The sequence below is a fragment of the Sphaeramia orbicularis genome, chromosome 24 (genome assembly GCF_902148855.1).
Source record: "Sphaeramia orbicularis chromosome 24, fSphaOr1.1, whole genome shotgun sequence".
NCBI classification, from domain to species: domain Eukaryota; kingdom Metazoa; phylum Chordata; class Actinopteri; order Kurtiformes; family Apogonidae; genus Sphaeramia; species Sphaeramia orbicularis.
In genome coordinates, this window is record NC_043979.1 from 37,133,601 (window position 1) to 37,149,909 (window position 16,309).

The 16,309-nt window shown below is 39.2% G+C and overlaps 1 protein-coding gene across 1 annotated transcript in view; it reads left to right on the plus strand.

Moving 5' to 3' along the window:
* The window catches only part of syne1a (spectrin repeat containing, nuclear envelope 1a), a 141,839-nt gene that overhangs the window by 36,885 nt on the left and 88,645 nt on the right, over positions 1–16,309 (plus strand). Inside the window, exons 40-50 of the mRNA XM_030128026.1 lie at positions 35–212; positions 1,919–2,101; positions 3,022–3,165; positions 4,798–4,953; positions 6,338–6,502; positions 9,002–9,174; positions 9,363–9,516; positions 10,918–11,061; positions 11,732–11,896; positions 12,062–12,379; positions 14,243–14,398. Of these exons, the coding sequence (XP_029983886.1) occupies positions 35–212; positions 1,919–2,101; positions 3,022–3,165; positions 4,798–4,953; positions 6,338–6,502; positions 9,002–9,174; positions 9,363–9,516; positions 10,918–11,061; positions 11,732–11,896; positions 12,062–12,379; positions 14,243–14,398 (1,936 nt within the window). The remainder of the gene's footprint in view (positions 1–34; positions 213–1,918; positions 2,102–3,021; positions 3,166–4,797; positions 4,954–6,337; positions 6,503–9,001; positions 9,175–9,362; positions 9,517–10,917; positions 11,062–11,731; positions 11,897–12,061; positions 12,380–14,242; positions 14,399–16,309) is intronic.

The window sequence follows — 16,309 nt, forward strand, 5'->3', positions numbered from 1 at the left end:
CAACATCATTCTGAATGGTTCTCTCTTCCCACAGTCTCAGTCTTCGTGCATCCAGGGAGTGTCAAAATAAAGAGCGCTTGTTGGAGCAGAGGTTCAGAGCAGCCCTGAGAGACTTCCAGCAGTGGCTGGTCAACGCCAAAATCAGCACCGCCAAATGCTTTGATGTGCCACAGAGTGTCGCAGAGGCCTCCACTGCCCTGCAGAGGATCCAAGTAAGAGATCTTTTGTCCTCATCTCCTGCTGACAGTCAAATTAGCAATACAGTCATTATTTTTTCTGAATTCCTTCACCTTTGGGCTTCAGCTGTGCTTTAATCCAAAAAATGTCACTTCCCCTCTATTATTCTTTTGCATCTTTTGGCTGCCTCAAAGGGAAGAGCTAAATGTGAAATGATGTAATAGTTGTAGGATCAGTCTGCCTAGAATGGAGACTGCTCAAGGGGACGCCTGTATCGACATGCCCACTGTTGAGTGTACTCCGGTGGGCTTGTTTGAGTAGTGGGACCTGCCGTAGGCTGGATAAGCTGAAAATGGGCACATTGCCAAGAAGGATAAGAGAAAGCTCCACAGCAGGGTCTCTCTGCAATTCTCTTCAAAAAAAATCTGTGTGCGTCTCCTTTTCTTAGAGTCTCGCTGTCATTCTGAGAGGCTGGCAGGGGTAACAGTCTGGCAGCCTTTTTAGTGCACCCCAGGGCTCTGGCTAGGAGTCAGGTGTTCGTTGGTTAAGGTAGACGTCCCCACACCCCAGCACCAGACAGTTAATTACCTCTAAGACGCCTGACCATACCCACCAGCACTTTACCACCACGAAATTGATTACATGTCTTTGAGGAGAGCTTAAATACTATGACTATAAACCTACTCTCAAGCACAGAAGTTGATTTTAGTCCAATATGTAAGATTTTGGTTCAGTCAGAGTAGCAGCAGTGCATGTTGCGGGGTTTACTTCATTAACAGTTGACATGTCACAAATAAGAGACAATTAGTGTGTCAAAAGAAAACAATTCCTTTTTTTCTTTTTGTGTTTTTTTTTCTGAAGGATGTCAAAGAAGGGAAGCAGAGTTTTTTTCTTGCTTCCCAAGAAGTTTAGGAGGATGAGAGGGAATCTCATGAAGTGTATGGCAGCAGGGCAGAGTGTTTGAGAAATACAGAGGCGGTCATGTTTTATTTATTATTGACTTGGTGAGGAATGTGGAACAATGTTTCCACATGGCTGACCTCCAGGAGGGCTAGTGTGGGAGGGGCGGGGGGCATCCATTGTGTCACGCTTAATTGGTGGTATAGAGTTACATTGGCAGTGGGAGATGGGAATAAGTGTGAAAATGGCAGTGAATGAGCATGGAAGAGAGAGATAAAGAGACAAAAAGATAAAGAATACAAACTGTACTGTAGCAAATGTGTATGTGTGAGGGTGTAGTGTGTGTTAGTGATGTGCTGACTGCACAGATGGTGGAGTGGTCCCTGCTGCGTTACTGTCATCGGCTCAGCTCTGAGGGAGGGGTGTGTGGGTGTGGGTTTCTGTGTGTGTGTGCATATACATTTCGGTGGGTGGGTATAAAGGAGCAATGTAAAAACCAACATGTTTCAGGCTCAGTGACTTTCCTTATCTGTGATTGCCTCCCTGGGTCAAGCCTCCTCTTCTTCTCCGCCGGCACATATGGACTTAGTAATGGCTTGGTCTAATTACTGCCTTTGACAGTGCAATGTGAGATTCTGGGAAACAGAAAAAAATGTGTTGGCTGTGTAGTGTGTGAATATATTATTTCAGTCACCCATCATGCACTGCATCAGAAATAGCAGTCAAGTTGGTGATTGCTATTCAGTCCATTTTTATTGTCCCTGCTCTCACTTTCGCACTGTCCTCCCTTTGTGTGTTTGTGTTAAATAGTCACAGTTCCTTTGTCTTTGTATCCCCAAAGGAGTTCTTGAGTGACAGGGAGCATGGCCAGGCCAGACTGAGTACAGTAGGAGCCAGCGGGGAGCTGCTGATGGCGGTGGTGTCCAAAGACAGAGTGGAGGGAATCAAGGCCAAGGTGGCAAATGCAAGAGAGGACTGGAAGAGCCTGATGAATAACTTACAAATGAGGGAGGATGCGCTCAAGGTTGGTAAATTTTTACATGCTTATAGCTGCTTCATCTTTGTTCAAGTCAAATTTACCTCAAGTGCACATTAGAAGGACTTGTACTCTATACAGTCATGCTAGCAGCTCTGAAAAGCTGGACTTAAGCAGCATTCTGAGCTCAAGGCTCCCTGAATACTAACACTGGGATGTTATGGATGTGCAATGTTTACTGTACCCACTTCATTTGGTAATTGCCGGGGGTGTGGAACAACACAATATTGATATATTAACACACTGTAATACTTCCTCTTGTGATGCATTATCCAGACGCTGGTGCCAAATATCAATATTGTTACTGAAACTGATGGCACAGATTGATATACAAGTTGAAGTCACTGTGTGTTGGAGTCACAAAGTTAAAACTTTATTCACTTTTTGTAAGGATTTTTTTTTTTTTTTTTTTTTTTTTTTTAAATCTCAGTAGTGAAATTCTATTAAGTTGATGCCACAGTCCAGTGCATACATACACAATGTTTTGTGCCAATTTGTGCAGATTTTTGTGCCCTCAGGTTTACTTTTTGTTCTTCGGTTATACGAACATCATGATGTATTGTAGATTATTTTATTGCAATGTATCAAATGTCACAGAATCACTGCATTATGATACCATCGTCGTCATAGGTAATGCATTGCAATTGTATTGTGAATCATTCTCTGATTACCAGCTCTTATTTTTAGCAATCACAATATACAACATACTCTACAAAACCTTCTGCAAAAGTCTCTGGTTGAGCACAAATATTGCCCTTCACTCAGTAATTACCATGATTTTCCAGACTAAATTTTATGGCAGTGTTCAGTCGTTAGTTCATGGCATTTGAGCTGGTTGTGCCACAGATAAAGTCATCAAGGAGTTCAGTTTTCTAGCTTGTGGTAATTTGATACCATCATATTTCCAGAACCTGCAGTCTCAGATGACAGAGTTTGAGGCCAGTGCTGAACCTCTGCAGGACTGGTTGAACAACACAGAGGTCAGAGTCCAGGAGAGCAGCGCTCGGCTTCATGACCTCCCCGCCAAGAAACAGGAGCTCTGTAAATTGCAGGTATTGTGGAGCTCAAGTCACAGAGTTCAAGAGTTATTGACTTCTGCTCATGGAATCATTTCATGATTCCATGTATATAAGAATCATGAAATGATTCTTATGTACAGTTCTGGAAAGAAGTTGTCAGACCCTTCCATGCATTTGTGAAATATTACATCAAGAACCCCTCTTAAGTCTTGAACTCTGTATTCCATTCTACAAGCCCACATACTCCCCCTTATACATGCACTAATCTGTCAAGGTCAAAACTGGATTTTTCTGCAAGATAATGAAACACATCGAAGACATGACATGTTGAAACTGTCAAGAATTTAAATTTATTATTTTTTCTTGTTAGCAATGAACAAAAAAAAATCTATTTGTTTGTGTCTTATGTGTTTCCACTACTGTAAGAGAGTGTGTGTGTGTGTGTGTGTGTGTGTGTGTATATATATATATATATATATATATATATATATATATATATATATATATATATATATATATAGTTTGGCTGATTCTGACTTTTGCAATCCATCCAACTGCTTTAATGCTTACAGTATACTTGATGCATTTGTCAAGAAAATTGCACTATGTCAGACAGTGATTCTTATACACTTCTTTTCTTACAGACATTCTCTCATTTTCCTTCCTTGCATAAGTAAACCCTGTCATTAGCTCATAAATTGAATATTAAGTCGATTTTCCAAGGCTACTAAATAGCTGAAGCCCTTCATCAGATATCCATCCCTAAAGTACAATCTCAAATCAATGGAGAAAAGAGTAGGACCAAATTACATTTGTCGAGCACCACTAGATCAAAATAGAGCAGCGTCTTGACACAATAGTCAGAGGGAAAGTCCAGAAATCTAATTAATTCTCCGTCTGTCACAGCTGAAGCGCTGCGTGGCTAAAAGGCCCTTTTCAAGATGTGATAACAGCCTCTGCCACGTCTGGCAGAGACAAAAAGGAAAAGAGACACGGAGCGTTAAAAGATAAAACTGACAAAGGACAAAAAAATATATATCAAGCCCATCTCAAAGCTATCGTTGTTGCTATTTTTGTATTTACTCTGTCACCTGCTGTAGCACTTCTTCTTGTTGCCTTTTGTCTGGCCCTGCAAGCAATTACATTTCTTCCCTCAGCACCTGAAGTACAATACAATACACACAAGATCTAGTGTCTGAACCTCTGTTGGCAAAATCCTTTTTACCTTTTCACATTTTTACCCCCTGCCTTTGCTGCATTTTATCAGGCTTTTCTCCGTTGTTTTGTGCTATGGTGTCTAACTGAATAACTGTCTTTCTATTTAAAAACTGACATCAAGAGAAATACTGCTGATGTTGTTGTTTTTTTTACAATGTCTTTACTCGTGTATTTCAACGTGCTGTTGCTGTGTCTGTTCTTGTGACATGTTAACTCCCTCCCTCCCTCTTCTGTGCCTCTCCCCTTCCTTCACTTGCATAAAAACACACACTATTCCTTCATTTCTTGCCCAATGCTAATTTATATGGCACTTGCGCACAACCATCCTCTCCAATGTGCTTCATTTCTTCACTTTTAACCCTATCATCTGTGCTCACCTGCATCCTATTGCTCCCTCATCCCTGTTTCTGCATTTCCATCTCCTCCTGCTGCTTCGTACTGGCTTAGTGTGTGCTGGAGGAGATGGCCAGTCGGGAGGCAGAGCTGGGCAGGCTAAGGGAAAGCGCTCACCGTCTCTGGGAGGGACAGGCAGCCGGCAAAGGCTTCGTCCACCGTGTATCCCAGCTGTCAGCACAGTACCTTGCACTCAGCAACTTAACCAAGGTAACACCGCTAACACCCTGTAACTGTGCTCTCCCTCTTTGTTTCCTTATTTGTGCTTTTGGGTGGGAAACGTGCAGCTTGCTCAAATAAACCTACCTTGCTTGATTCATGTACTATTTTATGTGAAAGCTCAGAATTTTTCTGTCCAGGCATGTTGTTTAATGTTCTTTTTTAATGTTGTAATTTGCATTTGTCATGCATTATTCCACATTTGCATATCAACCACAGCAGCTGTAATCAACTTGCCTTGAGTACAAATAAATAAACCAAGGAAGTAGTAATTTACCTGAGCAGGATAATCTGTCTTTCTCCTGCAAAAGGTCTTTGTGTGTGTGTGTGTGTGTGTGTGGCCTCATCAACATAAAAAAGGCCAAGGCTGCATAGCTTACCTTTCTCCTGTGAAGCACTTTTAAAATGCCAGAGCAGAAATGTGTCAGTGCCTGTGAATCTGACCTTTTTGAGGCTCTCATTAGATTGGTCACACACTTGTGATTAATTTGATACAGTGTTGAACAAAATACTACACTGTCCACAAAGCACCGTTCACTTACCTCAGGACAATGAGTGTGCCCCAGTGATGATAAATGGGATTTATTTACTTTGCCTGTTCACTCTTGGAGTGCTATTTTTAGGCCGTCTTCCCTGCCAGACATGGAAACAAGGAATGAAATCGTTTAGAGTTGGCACTTGTAGATTGTTATTGTAGGTTTGTCGGCTCCACTCTCCTCTGATGTTACAAATGTGAGTGATGAGAAAGTACACAGACCACAGTTACCACAGTGTAGAAAGAACAGAGAAAGAATTATTGGCAAAATATAGCAAATATAAACATACTCATTATGCAGATAGGCCCATCTGAATGTATTATTATATTTAGTGTTATTTAATATTATATTCTGTATTTGACACCACATTTAAGAGCATTTTATGTTGTAGATCATCAATATGGAGCCAACTTTAAGTGCTTCGTATACTGCATACATGCCATATACTATATGTATTTTGTAGATGGTCACAAGTGATTAGGGAAAGAGCTCCTTCTGAAACATAATGGAGTATGTACAAGTATATAGTACCTGAAAAAACCAATATTCAATACAAATATCTCAAGTTTGTACTAAAGTGCAGTACTTGAGCAAATGCACTGGTGATGCCTGCAAACAGAACAGTATTTGTTCCTGTATCTGAAGGCGGGAGACTCCCTTGAGATGTCTTTGATGGAAAAACAAGACGGTGATTTCAAACAGCAGCAGAACAATAAAGAGACACTGTTGTGATCACTGGAATAAACTGTTAATTTTAAACTCAATACTGCTACGATATTTTCCATACTATTGAATGGCCAGATGAGTGTGTCTACAGTACTGTGCTCTGGTTTCTCAAGGACAAGGCCTCCAGGATCGAGCGCATCGTGGGGGAACACCGCCTTTTCTCTCAGGGTCTTAAAGAGCTCCAGGACTGGGTGTGTGAAGCTCAGAGGGTCCTCAGCACCTGCATCTCCGCCACCACCGATAAGGGCGTGTTGGAGGACAGGATGTTGCAGCTGGAAGTAAGAGGACAGGATTTGTTGAAGAAATCCATTGATACTACATTATTTCATCAGCATTTAGTTTTGTGTCTTTACTCAATTTTACTCATTACATTTTATTTACCCTTTTACCACAAGAATTCCCTCATAGAAATGGTCAGTGACTTATAATTAAGTCATTAATAAGCACTAATGAAAAAGTTGTAAGATTTCATCAGTTAACCCTTTTCCACCAACATTCCCAGGAACTTTTATTACCAGGAACTTATTTACCTGGGTAAAAGAATTCCTGTAATCTGTGTGATTTGTTTCCACTGCACCTCAAAGTTCCTGGAAATTTATTAAAGTCTGCAACTTGACATGACCAAGCCTAATTTGAAGTCCTGCTGAATTTCTTTTGAGTGTGTTCAGCAAATATATTCAAGGTCCAGGCTCTGTTGAGTGTATTTGCTGAATATGCTCTTTAATGTATATGGGTGGACACACAGATTATTGTAATGCACTTGTAGGAGTGAGAAGTTTATGTTCAAAACACTCAAAAGAGCGTATTCGGCAAATGTGCCTCGTTGTCCATTCACTTCTTGTAACGTCCCTCTTTTTAATCATTTGGAAAATGGAGCAAAACACCAAGTGAAACTTATAGAAATGGAAAAAACAAACTGGCAACCACATACAGACTAAAACATTGGGGGTGAATATAAATGTGGAATTCTGCAGGGATGTTGCACCAACCAGCATTCTGCAGTGCACAGCCCCGCCCATCAAGAATTCTGGAGAATCTGAAAAGTCCTACCCCCCAACTAGGAACTTTTTTCAGAGAAAGTTTGGGGTCAATGGAAAGTTGTTGTTTTTTTTTTTGTAAGTGGGTAATTTCGTTGGAAACACACCAATGTTTTTCAAAATCCTGAGTAAAGTTCCTTCAATGGAAATGAGGCTATTGATTGAGCTCACTGTCAAAATTGTCTCAATAGCTTTGTTGTTTATATTGTCTGTTTATCAGTCACCATGTTAGACTTTTCACTAATGGATTAATATCATTTATAAAAAGCAAAGGGAGCCTTATTGTAAAGTGTGAATGATGTAACTGGTTATTAAAGAGTAACAATCTATGAACCTGTTACCGTTCACAGCCTTTGCTATCATGATACTAATACATATGAATGAAACTTAGTGTTTGGCTTAGCATTTAGTTCTAAAGCAATTACCATAAGTGAGCAGAATATAGCATATAACTTAAATTACACCATATAAGACAGAACACACTCTTAGCTTTAAATGTACAGCATCTTTTTAGTCAGAACAAAAACTATAATGGCAATTATGCAGCTTGTACGTGGCTCAAAAATGTACAGTTAGCTCGTAGTTTAGTATGCTAACCACTAGCATGCTAATACCACATGAAACATTTTGAGTATTAAGATATGCTGATGAGGAATAAATGGTAGTAATTTATTAACATCATCTGACCCATGTGCAAACAACAGATCACCATTGTCCCAATTTTTAATGTATTATTAACATCTTATTACCCAGATAGCAAAATCATTATGGCTTAAATCTGGCCCAAAACTGGCATGCCATTTGGCAAAGTTCTGGGCAGATGTATGGGCCCTAAATGGCCCAAAATAGGCAAGCCAAAATCAAACCAGAAGGAAGCCAAAATTCACCCAAAACTAATTGCGGACTTCCAAAATATAGCCATAATTGTCCCAGAAAAGCCCCAAATCCCCATAATTCAGCCAAAAAGTAGCCAAAACTGACCCAAAGAGAGGCCAAAAGGAGGCCACAATTCACCCAAAATTTGTGTTGATCATGCTTTTAAAATGAGTTTTCTTCTGGGTAGAAATTCCCGCTCTTTGTGCAGTGTTTTGGCTTTACAGAAATATGCCAAAACACAACCAACACACATCCATAAATGGAATAAGATGTTGCCACTCTTTAGTCAATGTTCTGGTTTGCTATAAACATGCTATACCATCCCTATACTTGATTCTGCTCTTTGCCCAGTCTTCTGGTTGACCAGACATATGGCATAACTCAGCCATATACTGCTGGTGCCTCCATATCTATTATGGATAACCTTAATCATACCACAATTAAGCCTAAAGGTTTTCATAATGCCAAAAGAAAGCCAAAAATGCCAAATGTATGCCATAATACTGCCGAAAAATTTGCTATCTGGGTAATAATCTGTTAAGTGTTTACAGTTCAATTCAACTTTATTTGTAAAGCACTTTAAAACAACCACAGTGGACCAAAGTGCTGTATGGAAAAATCAATAAAAACCAAAATAACAAAGTAAAATACAAGACTAGATTAAAAATAAATAAATGAATAAAATTCCAGAAGAATAGATAAAACCTACAAATTGATTATCTATCTACATCTCAACCTCACTAAATCCTTTATAAGAGTATTACAGTTGTAAATGTTATGGTGATCTTATCTTGGACTAATAATCATCCTATCTGCACTACAATTCTAATGAAGTGTTTTTGTTTTTTTCACTTTTGTCTGCAGGCTTTGTTGGCTGCACGTCAGGAAAGGGAGATCCAACTAAAAATGCTGCTAACAAGGGGAGAAGCAGTCCAGAGAAACACTTCAGCTGAGGGGGTTCCAGTGATTCGCAAACAGATCCAGGACCTAAAAGACTCATGGGACTCCCTGCTCTCTGCCTCCATCCAGTGTAAAAGGTTGTGTTCATGCACCACTCAGTCTGTCACTTAATCGTCACTTAATTGATAAATGGGACTGGGAGCTGTCTTGTTTCAGTTGATAGATTTCAGTAGGTTTAAAGGTTAAAGGGACAATTAAATTTCAGGGTTTGTTTTTTGTGCATCCAGGTTCCTACTTGTGATAACTTTGTTTGTTTTTGTGACAGTCAACTAGAGGGCGCTCTGTCGCAGTGGACCAGCTACCAAGAAGATGTGGGTCAGTTTGTGCTGTGGATGGACCGAGTGGAGGAGACGCTTAACTGCTCTGACAGACAGTATTCTGAGATGAGAGACAAGACTGCAAACCTGGGAAAGACCAAGGTACCGTATCTGAACAGTGAAAGCCAAACTATACACTACAAACAAAAAGTTAGGGATATTTCTTTTTTTGTCTTTTTTTTGTCATTTTTGCCATTTGTAAATAAAACTATCTCTGGTCATTAAAAAAAATTGATTCAGTTCACACACAAAAAAAGTAAAAAGCGCTGTGCTAGAATCCCAACTGAAAAAATTGCCCAAAAATGAAAAATATCCTTAACTTTTTGTTTGTAGTGTATATACACACCGTTGGTTTAAACTTGAATAAAATACTGAATATTTTCTGTATTTTAACAGAGCACAAACATTTGCATTATCCACAGTGCAAGTGAAATTTGCAAACATCTGTACACACCACACATACACAAAAAACAAATGTTATCTCAACTACATAATTTATAATGTTTATCATTTTCTCCTTGGTTCCCCAGTTATGTTTTTTCTGGGATTCATTTGCTTTGCTTTAGGCTGTTATTAGCTAGGTCTCTCCATAAATGTTCTGTCATTTGCTAAAGGTTAAGATAACTCTTCTTTTTTTTTCTCCTAATGAGTCACCAGCATCTTTTAGTTTCTCAGAGATGTTTCACTCATAAAATAATGATGCTCTTTGTGCAAGAAAAATTAGGATGAGCCCAGATGAGTTAGGTACTAGTTCAACTGGAGAAATGTATTGAGAATGCAGGGTACAGAGTTTGAAACACAGTCATGGAAAAAATTATTAGACTATTAAAAGTCATCAAAAACAATGGTTATGCAATCAGGTACTAACTCCTGTGTGTATTATGTGACTAAAGCAGGCAGAAAAGAAAACATGGAATGCCTAAAAGTACTGTTTTTGTCAGTACAGTGCCATAGCTATTGATGTAAGAGCTTAAGTGATTTTGGTTATTATCAAGAAAACCATTGAAAATGGCTAGATATCAGCTCTGAAATTAAACTGTTATGAGCTAATTTTGTTATCATTATATTTGTCCAAACAAATGTGCCTTCAATTGTACCAGGCATTAAAATGAACAAGAAATTGAAGAAAACAAGAGCGGTTTAATAATTTTTTCCGTGATTGTATAACAGAGGTATGGTGTGGTAAATAACCGAAAAAGAGCATTTTAGATAGTTTTATATTTTTAATAATATCACAGCCTCAGAACAGACAAAGCCTCCGGTGCCTCCACTGATCTTTGACATCCCTTGGAGCAGGGCCCAGACTTCAAACTGAGAACAATGTTTTTAAATATAGATCTCAGTGTCTCATTTACAATATTCGAGTCGGCAAATCTTGTACACAGCCAAGAATGTGTGAGTAGAATTTACAAACTCATGCTGGTCATGTTTACTTCAGCATCTCAGTGGAGTTATATGCACCTTGGTGATGTATTTAATCTTTAATGTGTTATTTCATTCCAGCTTCTCTATGAGGAGGTACTGAGTCACAGTAGTCCTCTGGAGACCATCGCCACAAAGGGCTCTAATATGGCTGAACACTGCACGACCCAACAGGAGGTGCAGCAGCTGCAATGTCGATACAATGCCCTTAAAGAAAAGGCTAAGGTACTTATCTGCAACTCATAATCTCCTTTTATTTATTTATTTTTTTTTATAAATTATTATTTTGCCGTTGCTCCTCTTAGATTTCTTTCTGTATTTCAGAATTATTGGAGACAATGATGAGGAAATGCAGAATTTTTGAAGAGGGAGATGTTAAAGTGTTTTACACAACGCACTTTTTGTCACACAATTTATGCTAACCGCTTTCAAGAATACCCAATTTGTTTTGCTCTTTAACATAAACAGGGTGTCTAGCGTTCCTTAAAATGTCTACAATCAAATAATCAGACAGAATTTTTTATATCTTTAATATAATTTTGACATGTCTTAAAAATAGATGGAAATTAATTGGTCTTACTAACCCTAAACCTCTTGAAAATAACTAAATTTCAGCTTGTGCAATCTATTAATCAAATAAAAAAACATTGGTTATAAAGCGATGGGGTGTCCAATGCTGCTGTAAAAAGCCACAAGCAACTGCCTGCCATCACTCAGTGTTCTGTATTCACATCATGAGCATCACAAAATGTCAGCTCTTGCATGCTGGGATGCAATAGGGCTGAAATTGCATTCACAACAGTCCTCCAAAGATCTTAAGTTGAACATGTTGACATATGTAGAAACCCTTATTAAACCTTTGTTCCACTGATAAATCCAGTTTGTTGTTTTGCAGAATGCAGTCGGTAAGGCCAAGGGGCTGGTGCTGGTCCACCAGGAGTATCAGAGGGGGTTACATGTGTTTGAGGACTGGCTGGAGCAGGAACAGGCCACTCTGGCCTCATTGTCCCACCCAGAAGGAAACGTGGATACACTAGAGAAAACTCTGCAACAGCTACAGGTAGTCATACTCAGAACTGCTGTGCAGTAGTATTCATATGAAACAGTATTGTCATGCTTCAGTCAAGGCCAAATCTAGCTTTAGATCCGAGGCCTTTTGGCAGTAGAAGTACTTCAAACACTTTAATTACAGTGTCTGTGTTTTCCGTCATTGTTTCCCTCACAGTTACTGCAGGATCGCTGCTCAAAGGGCCAGTCTTTGCTCTCTTCTGTGCTGACAAGTAGAGAACGAGTAATTCCCTGGGGTATACCTCAGATCGAGGACAGGGCTCTGGACACTGCTCAGAGAGAGTGGGGGGCTTATCAGGGCCGCCTAGAGGAGACTCAGGCCCAGTTAAGTGCCACTTTATCCAGACTGAGACAAATGGGTCAAAGGTTCCTGAGTCTGGCTCACTGGTTGGAGGAGATGGAGAGGGTGGCAAACATCAGACGTCATCGAAGGTCAGACAGAACCACTAAGGAGACTCATCTAAAGAAGCTACAGGTTAGATGATCACATTTATCAATAGAAGTGCTTTTGTTTTTTTCACACACAACAGAAGGAAAAAAGGGAAAGACTGTTGATTGTACAGTCAGTTGAACCTTGGTTAAAATGAACAGCAGGTCTAAGTATAGAATATGCCACATCTGTAAAGGTTTTGAGCCTGTTTACATGACTATAAAGGGCAGATAATTGGGAGTAATCAGGTAATTCTAGTAATTTGATCTGGCGCATTTACATGAACGGCAGAAATGCAATAATAAAAAAAAACCTGATTTAGACATGTCAGTCCAATATCAGATTAATTATGGAGTTTGTATACGGGTCAAAATACAGTAATGTCCTGTCAGAGAGTGAACTTCAATTGATTGCCATTCCAACATTTATTTCAATATAAAGTAGCTCCTTGTTTTGGATAATCCCTTATGGTCCAACTAAAGCAAAAATGAGTTTAAAAGTAAAAAGTGTGGGTCATTTAACAACACTAATCTGTTAAATTGTCTCTAAAATGTCCCATCAGAGATATTTTCCAATACCGTGTTTTGACCCATACATGTAGTGATGGTACTCTAACTTCCTATTATTGTCTTCCGCTGACGTTTCACTACGTCACTAACATTTTCTACAAGTCTTCTTTTTGTTTTATACATGCACAGATGTAAAAGAACAAAATAAATCAGATTAAATGGTAAACATGCTCAAAGACATCAGAGTATTGGTGAGAAATGCTGGTATGTTAATTAGATTTCTCATAATTGGATTATTGCTGTTATCTAAAAAAGCGTATCACATTTTGCTGTTTATGTGATCACTTAAATAATCTGATAACTCCAGAAATCAGATAATGATCAGAATTTTAGTATGAATGTAAACTGGCTCAGTGTTTACGAGGGTGCACAGTGTCCACTCAGTGAAAATATGTAGTTTTATGTGTTCACAGACATCATAGACAACCCTGGGGTGAAAAGCAACTCACTGCCTCATTTTTCTTGACTTTTTTCTCACAGGTATCCATCACACAATGGTTAAAGAAAAGTCTTTGCTTATATTTGTGCTTCTATTAATAGTTTAAAGCTCAACAGAGTGTCAAAACTGTATATTATTGACAGTGATTCAAAAAAGAGACAACTGACCTGTAATACCTCGTCTTTGACTTTAATGGCTTACAATGGATCTTTTTCATATTCAGTCTTCTTTGACTGTCACATCTTGGCAGCTATAAACCAACTTCTTTCAAGCTCGCTATTGTCTGACACATCTGACACAGTTTGTGCATTGTTCCTCTCATGCATAAAGAAATTCTAAAAAGTGCCATTGTTGCTCTTCAGTTTGGGGATCTAGCGAGGTTTTGAAGAAATCTTAGCCACATAAAAAGGGTGATAAATGAAAAATGCTGTAATATTTCTTGGCTATTCAGTCAGTATTCGAACTGAAGTGAATTTAACGAAATATTAAAGGCTTTTTAACTTGTCACCCTTCCAAGCACCTAATTTTTTTTTTTTTTTTTTTCAGAAACATACACCAGTAAATATCTTTTCATACCCTTTAATTTATACATACAGTTTTCACAGCATGCATTTAAAGTGAAACAGCAGGAGACAGAGAGATGTCCTGCTGGGACTCCTCCCCTTGGAGTAAATTACCAGCCAGAAGTCATGGTGTCAGATAGTCTCAGTTTTTTAATTCCCTACATTTTGGGAGATTCATACACACAAACACACCCTCTAGTCCCATATCTTTTTGTTCCCCTGTGTTTGTTTACAAATCTAACCTTTTGTCCCCCTTAAAACTTTACTGACGATTAAATCATGAATAATTCTTACTTATTATGCTAATTCATACATTCTCTGCATCCCTCCCGAACAGGGGTGTCTTGAGGCAGTGCTCACAAGGCAGGAGGAAGTCGATGGTCTCTCGCCGCTCGCCCAGCAGGTTCTGGAGGAAACCTACATCAGTAGTCGTGTCAGTGTTACTGCCACGCAGCTCACTGCTCGTTACCATTCCCTGCTGCTCAACATCCAGGTGAAGCACCTTTAAAGCATGTAAATTAAGCTCATGATATGGGTTTAGGTTATTATGATGTGGTCATAATGTGAGATAAAGACAGAGCTGAGAGTGGAAGATTACATTAAACCTCAGATAAATTCATTCACAGTCAGTATTTGCCTCTCTTAGCCCAGCCTACTATATCTGTATGATTTCACAATTCAGAATAATGGTGTAGAGATATTTTTTTTTTCAGTTTGTATTCATTTTGTCACAGTATTCAAACGATCAAGAGTTCAGTATGTCCTTAAACTGCCCAGAAGCTCCTGTAAATTTACATTATGGACACCAGGCTTTGAACTAGTAAAGATGTTGGAGGTAACTTGTACAGGAAGATCTACATCTCCAGTAAGGAGAGTGCTGCATTGTTATAACCTCAAAATCTGTTCCCACAAGGAGAAAGAGACTACTCTGACATAATAAAGAGCACTGTGGCACAGATGCCTTTTGGAGGAGTGACAGATGAAACAGAAATAGGTGTTTTCAGTCCCAATGTTTAGTTATGAAGGAAGAAGTTGAGGCTTGTAACCCAAAGAACACCATCACTGCTGACAAGTCCAGGGGTGAAGCATCATGTAACAGGGTTGTTTTTCTCTAAGAAAACTGATGGTATTGTAAGGGAGAGTGTAAAGGAAATAGGAACTTGTTGATTTTGGGGCAAAAATGGTATCAACTAAGTAAAATTATTTTAACTGTCACTAGTTTGGTGGCATTATTAGGTTAGTTGTGATCTACAACTTTATTATTCAGAGAACTAAACATCTTTATTTGTCAGTATGTGTATTTTACATATGGACACGCAACGCTCACTTAAATTGACCCTCTTCAATTCACCCATCATACAGCTGAACATACAAGAACACACCACGCACTGCAGACTAGGCACTGGGCCGCTAGGTGAAGTGCTGGAGGATCAAATGGGGGGGGGGGCGTTAAGTGCCTTGCTCAATGGTACATCAGCCAACAATTTCTCTGCTTGGCTGGAAAATCAAACTGGCAACCCTTTATTTACAAGTCAATTCTCCAACCTTCTAGGAAGTAGGCCATGGCTGCATCCACATGATTCAATTTCACTGGAAGATAGCACTAAATGTCACACATTGAATCTTAAATGTTAATGCCAATAATTATCAAAGTGTACATATACATTTGACTCTAAGATTGGATTAAAATACATAAAAGCTGAAACAAAAAATAATGCTGCTATAATTCTGCAGTGTCATTCCATGACAATAAAATAATATGTTAACTGTAAAATATGGGAAATGTATGTTGAAATAAATTGTTTGGAATTATAAAAACTAAGTTTGAATGCATTCAGCCAAGGTGTACGTAAACATCTGAGCTCAGTGAATGAAAATGTCTGTAGTAAATGTTTGCCCACAGTGGGCTTCTCACATGGTTAAGTTGTCTCACCATGGATTTTACTCCATTGAGAGTTCGGACTCTGTTTTTGCAACACCCCACTAGAGGAGCTTTGAGAGTTTTGCCTGGGAGCCCCGCCTGTGTTGTTTCTAAAGTCAGATCCAGCTTCTGTTCCTCTGGGGGGGACTAAAGGAAAATCAATGGGGCTCCTCTGGTCTGGGGCTAAGGCTGTAATTAAACGCTACAGAAGGCAATCTCACACCCGGCACCAGGAGTGGAAAAGCTTTGCCTCCACCACATTGATTTTACACCTACAGTAACACATCTGAGTGTGTGTGTTTTGCGTGTGTACACACGTCTTTCTCCCGCTCCCTCACGTTATTCCTCGGTCTCTGTTACACCCACACCCTTGGCTTCCTCTCAAAATTAACACAGCTCTGCATATACTTACAGTCATACCAACACACACATATGCAGACATGCAACATCCATCAGAAACCATGGATGCCTGTAATTATACTG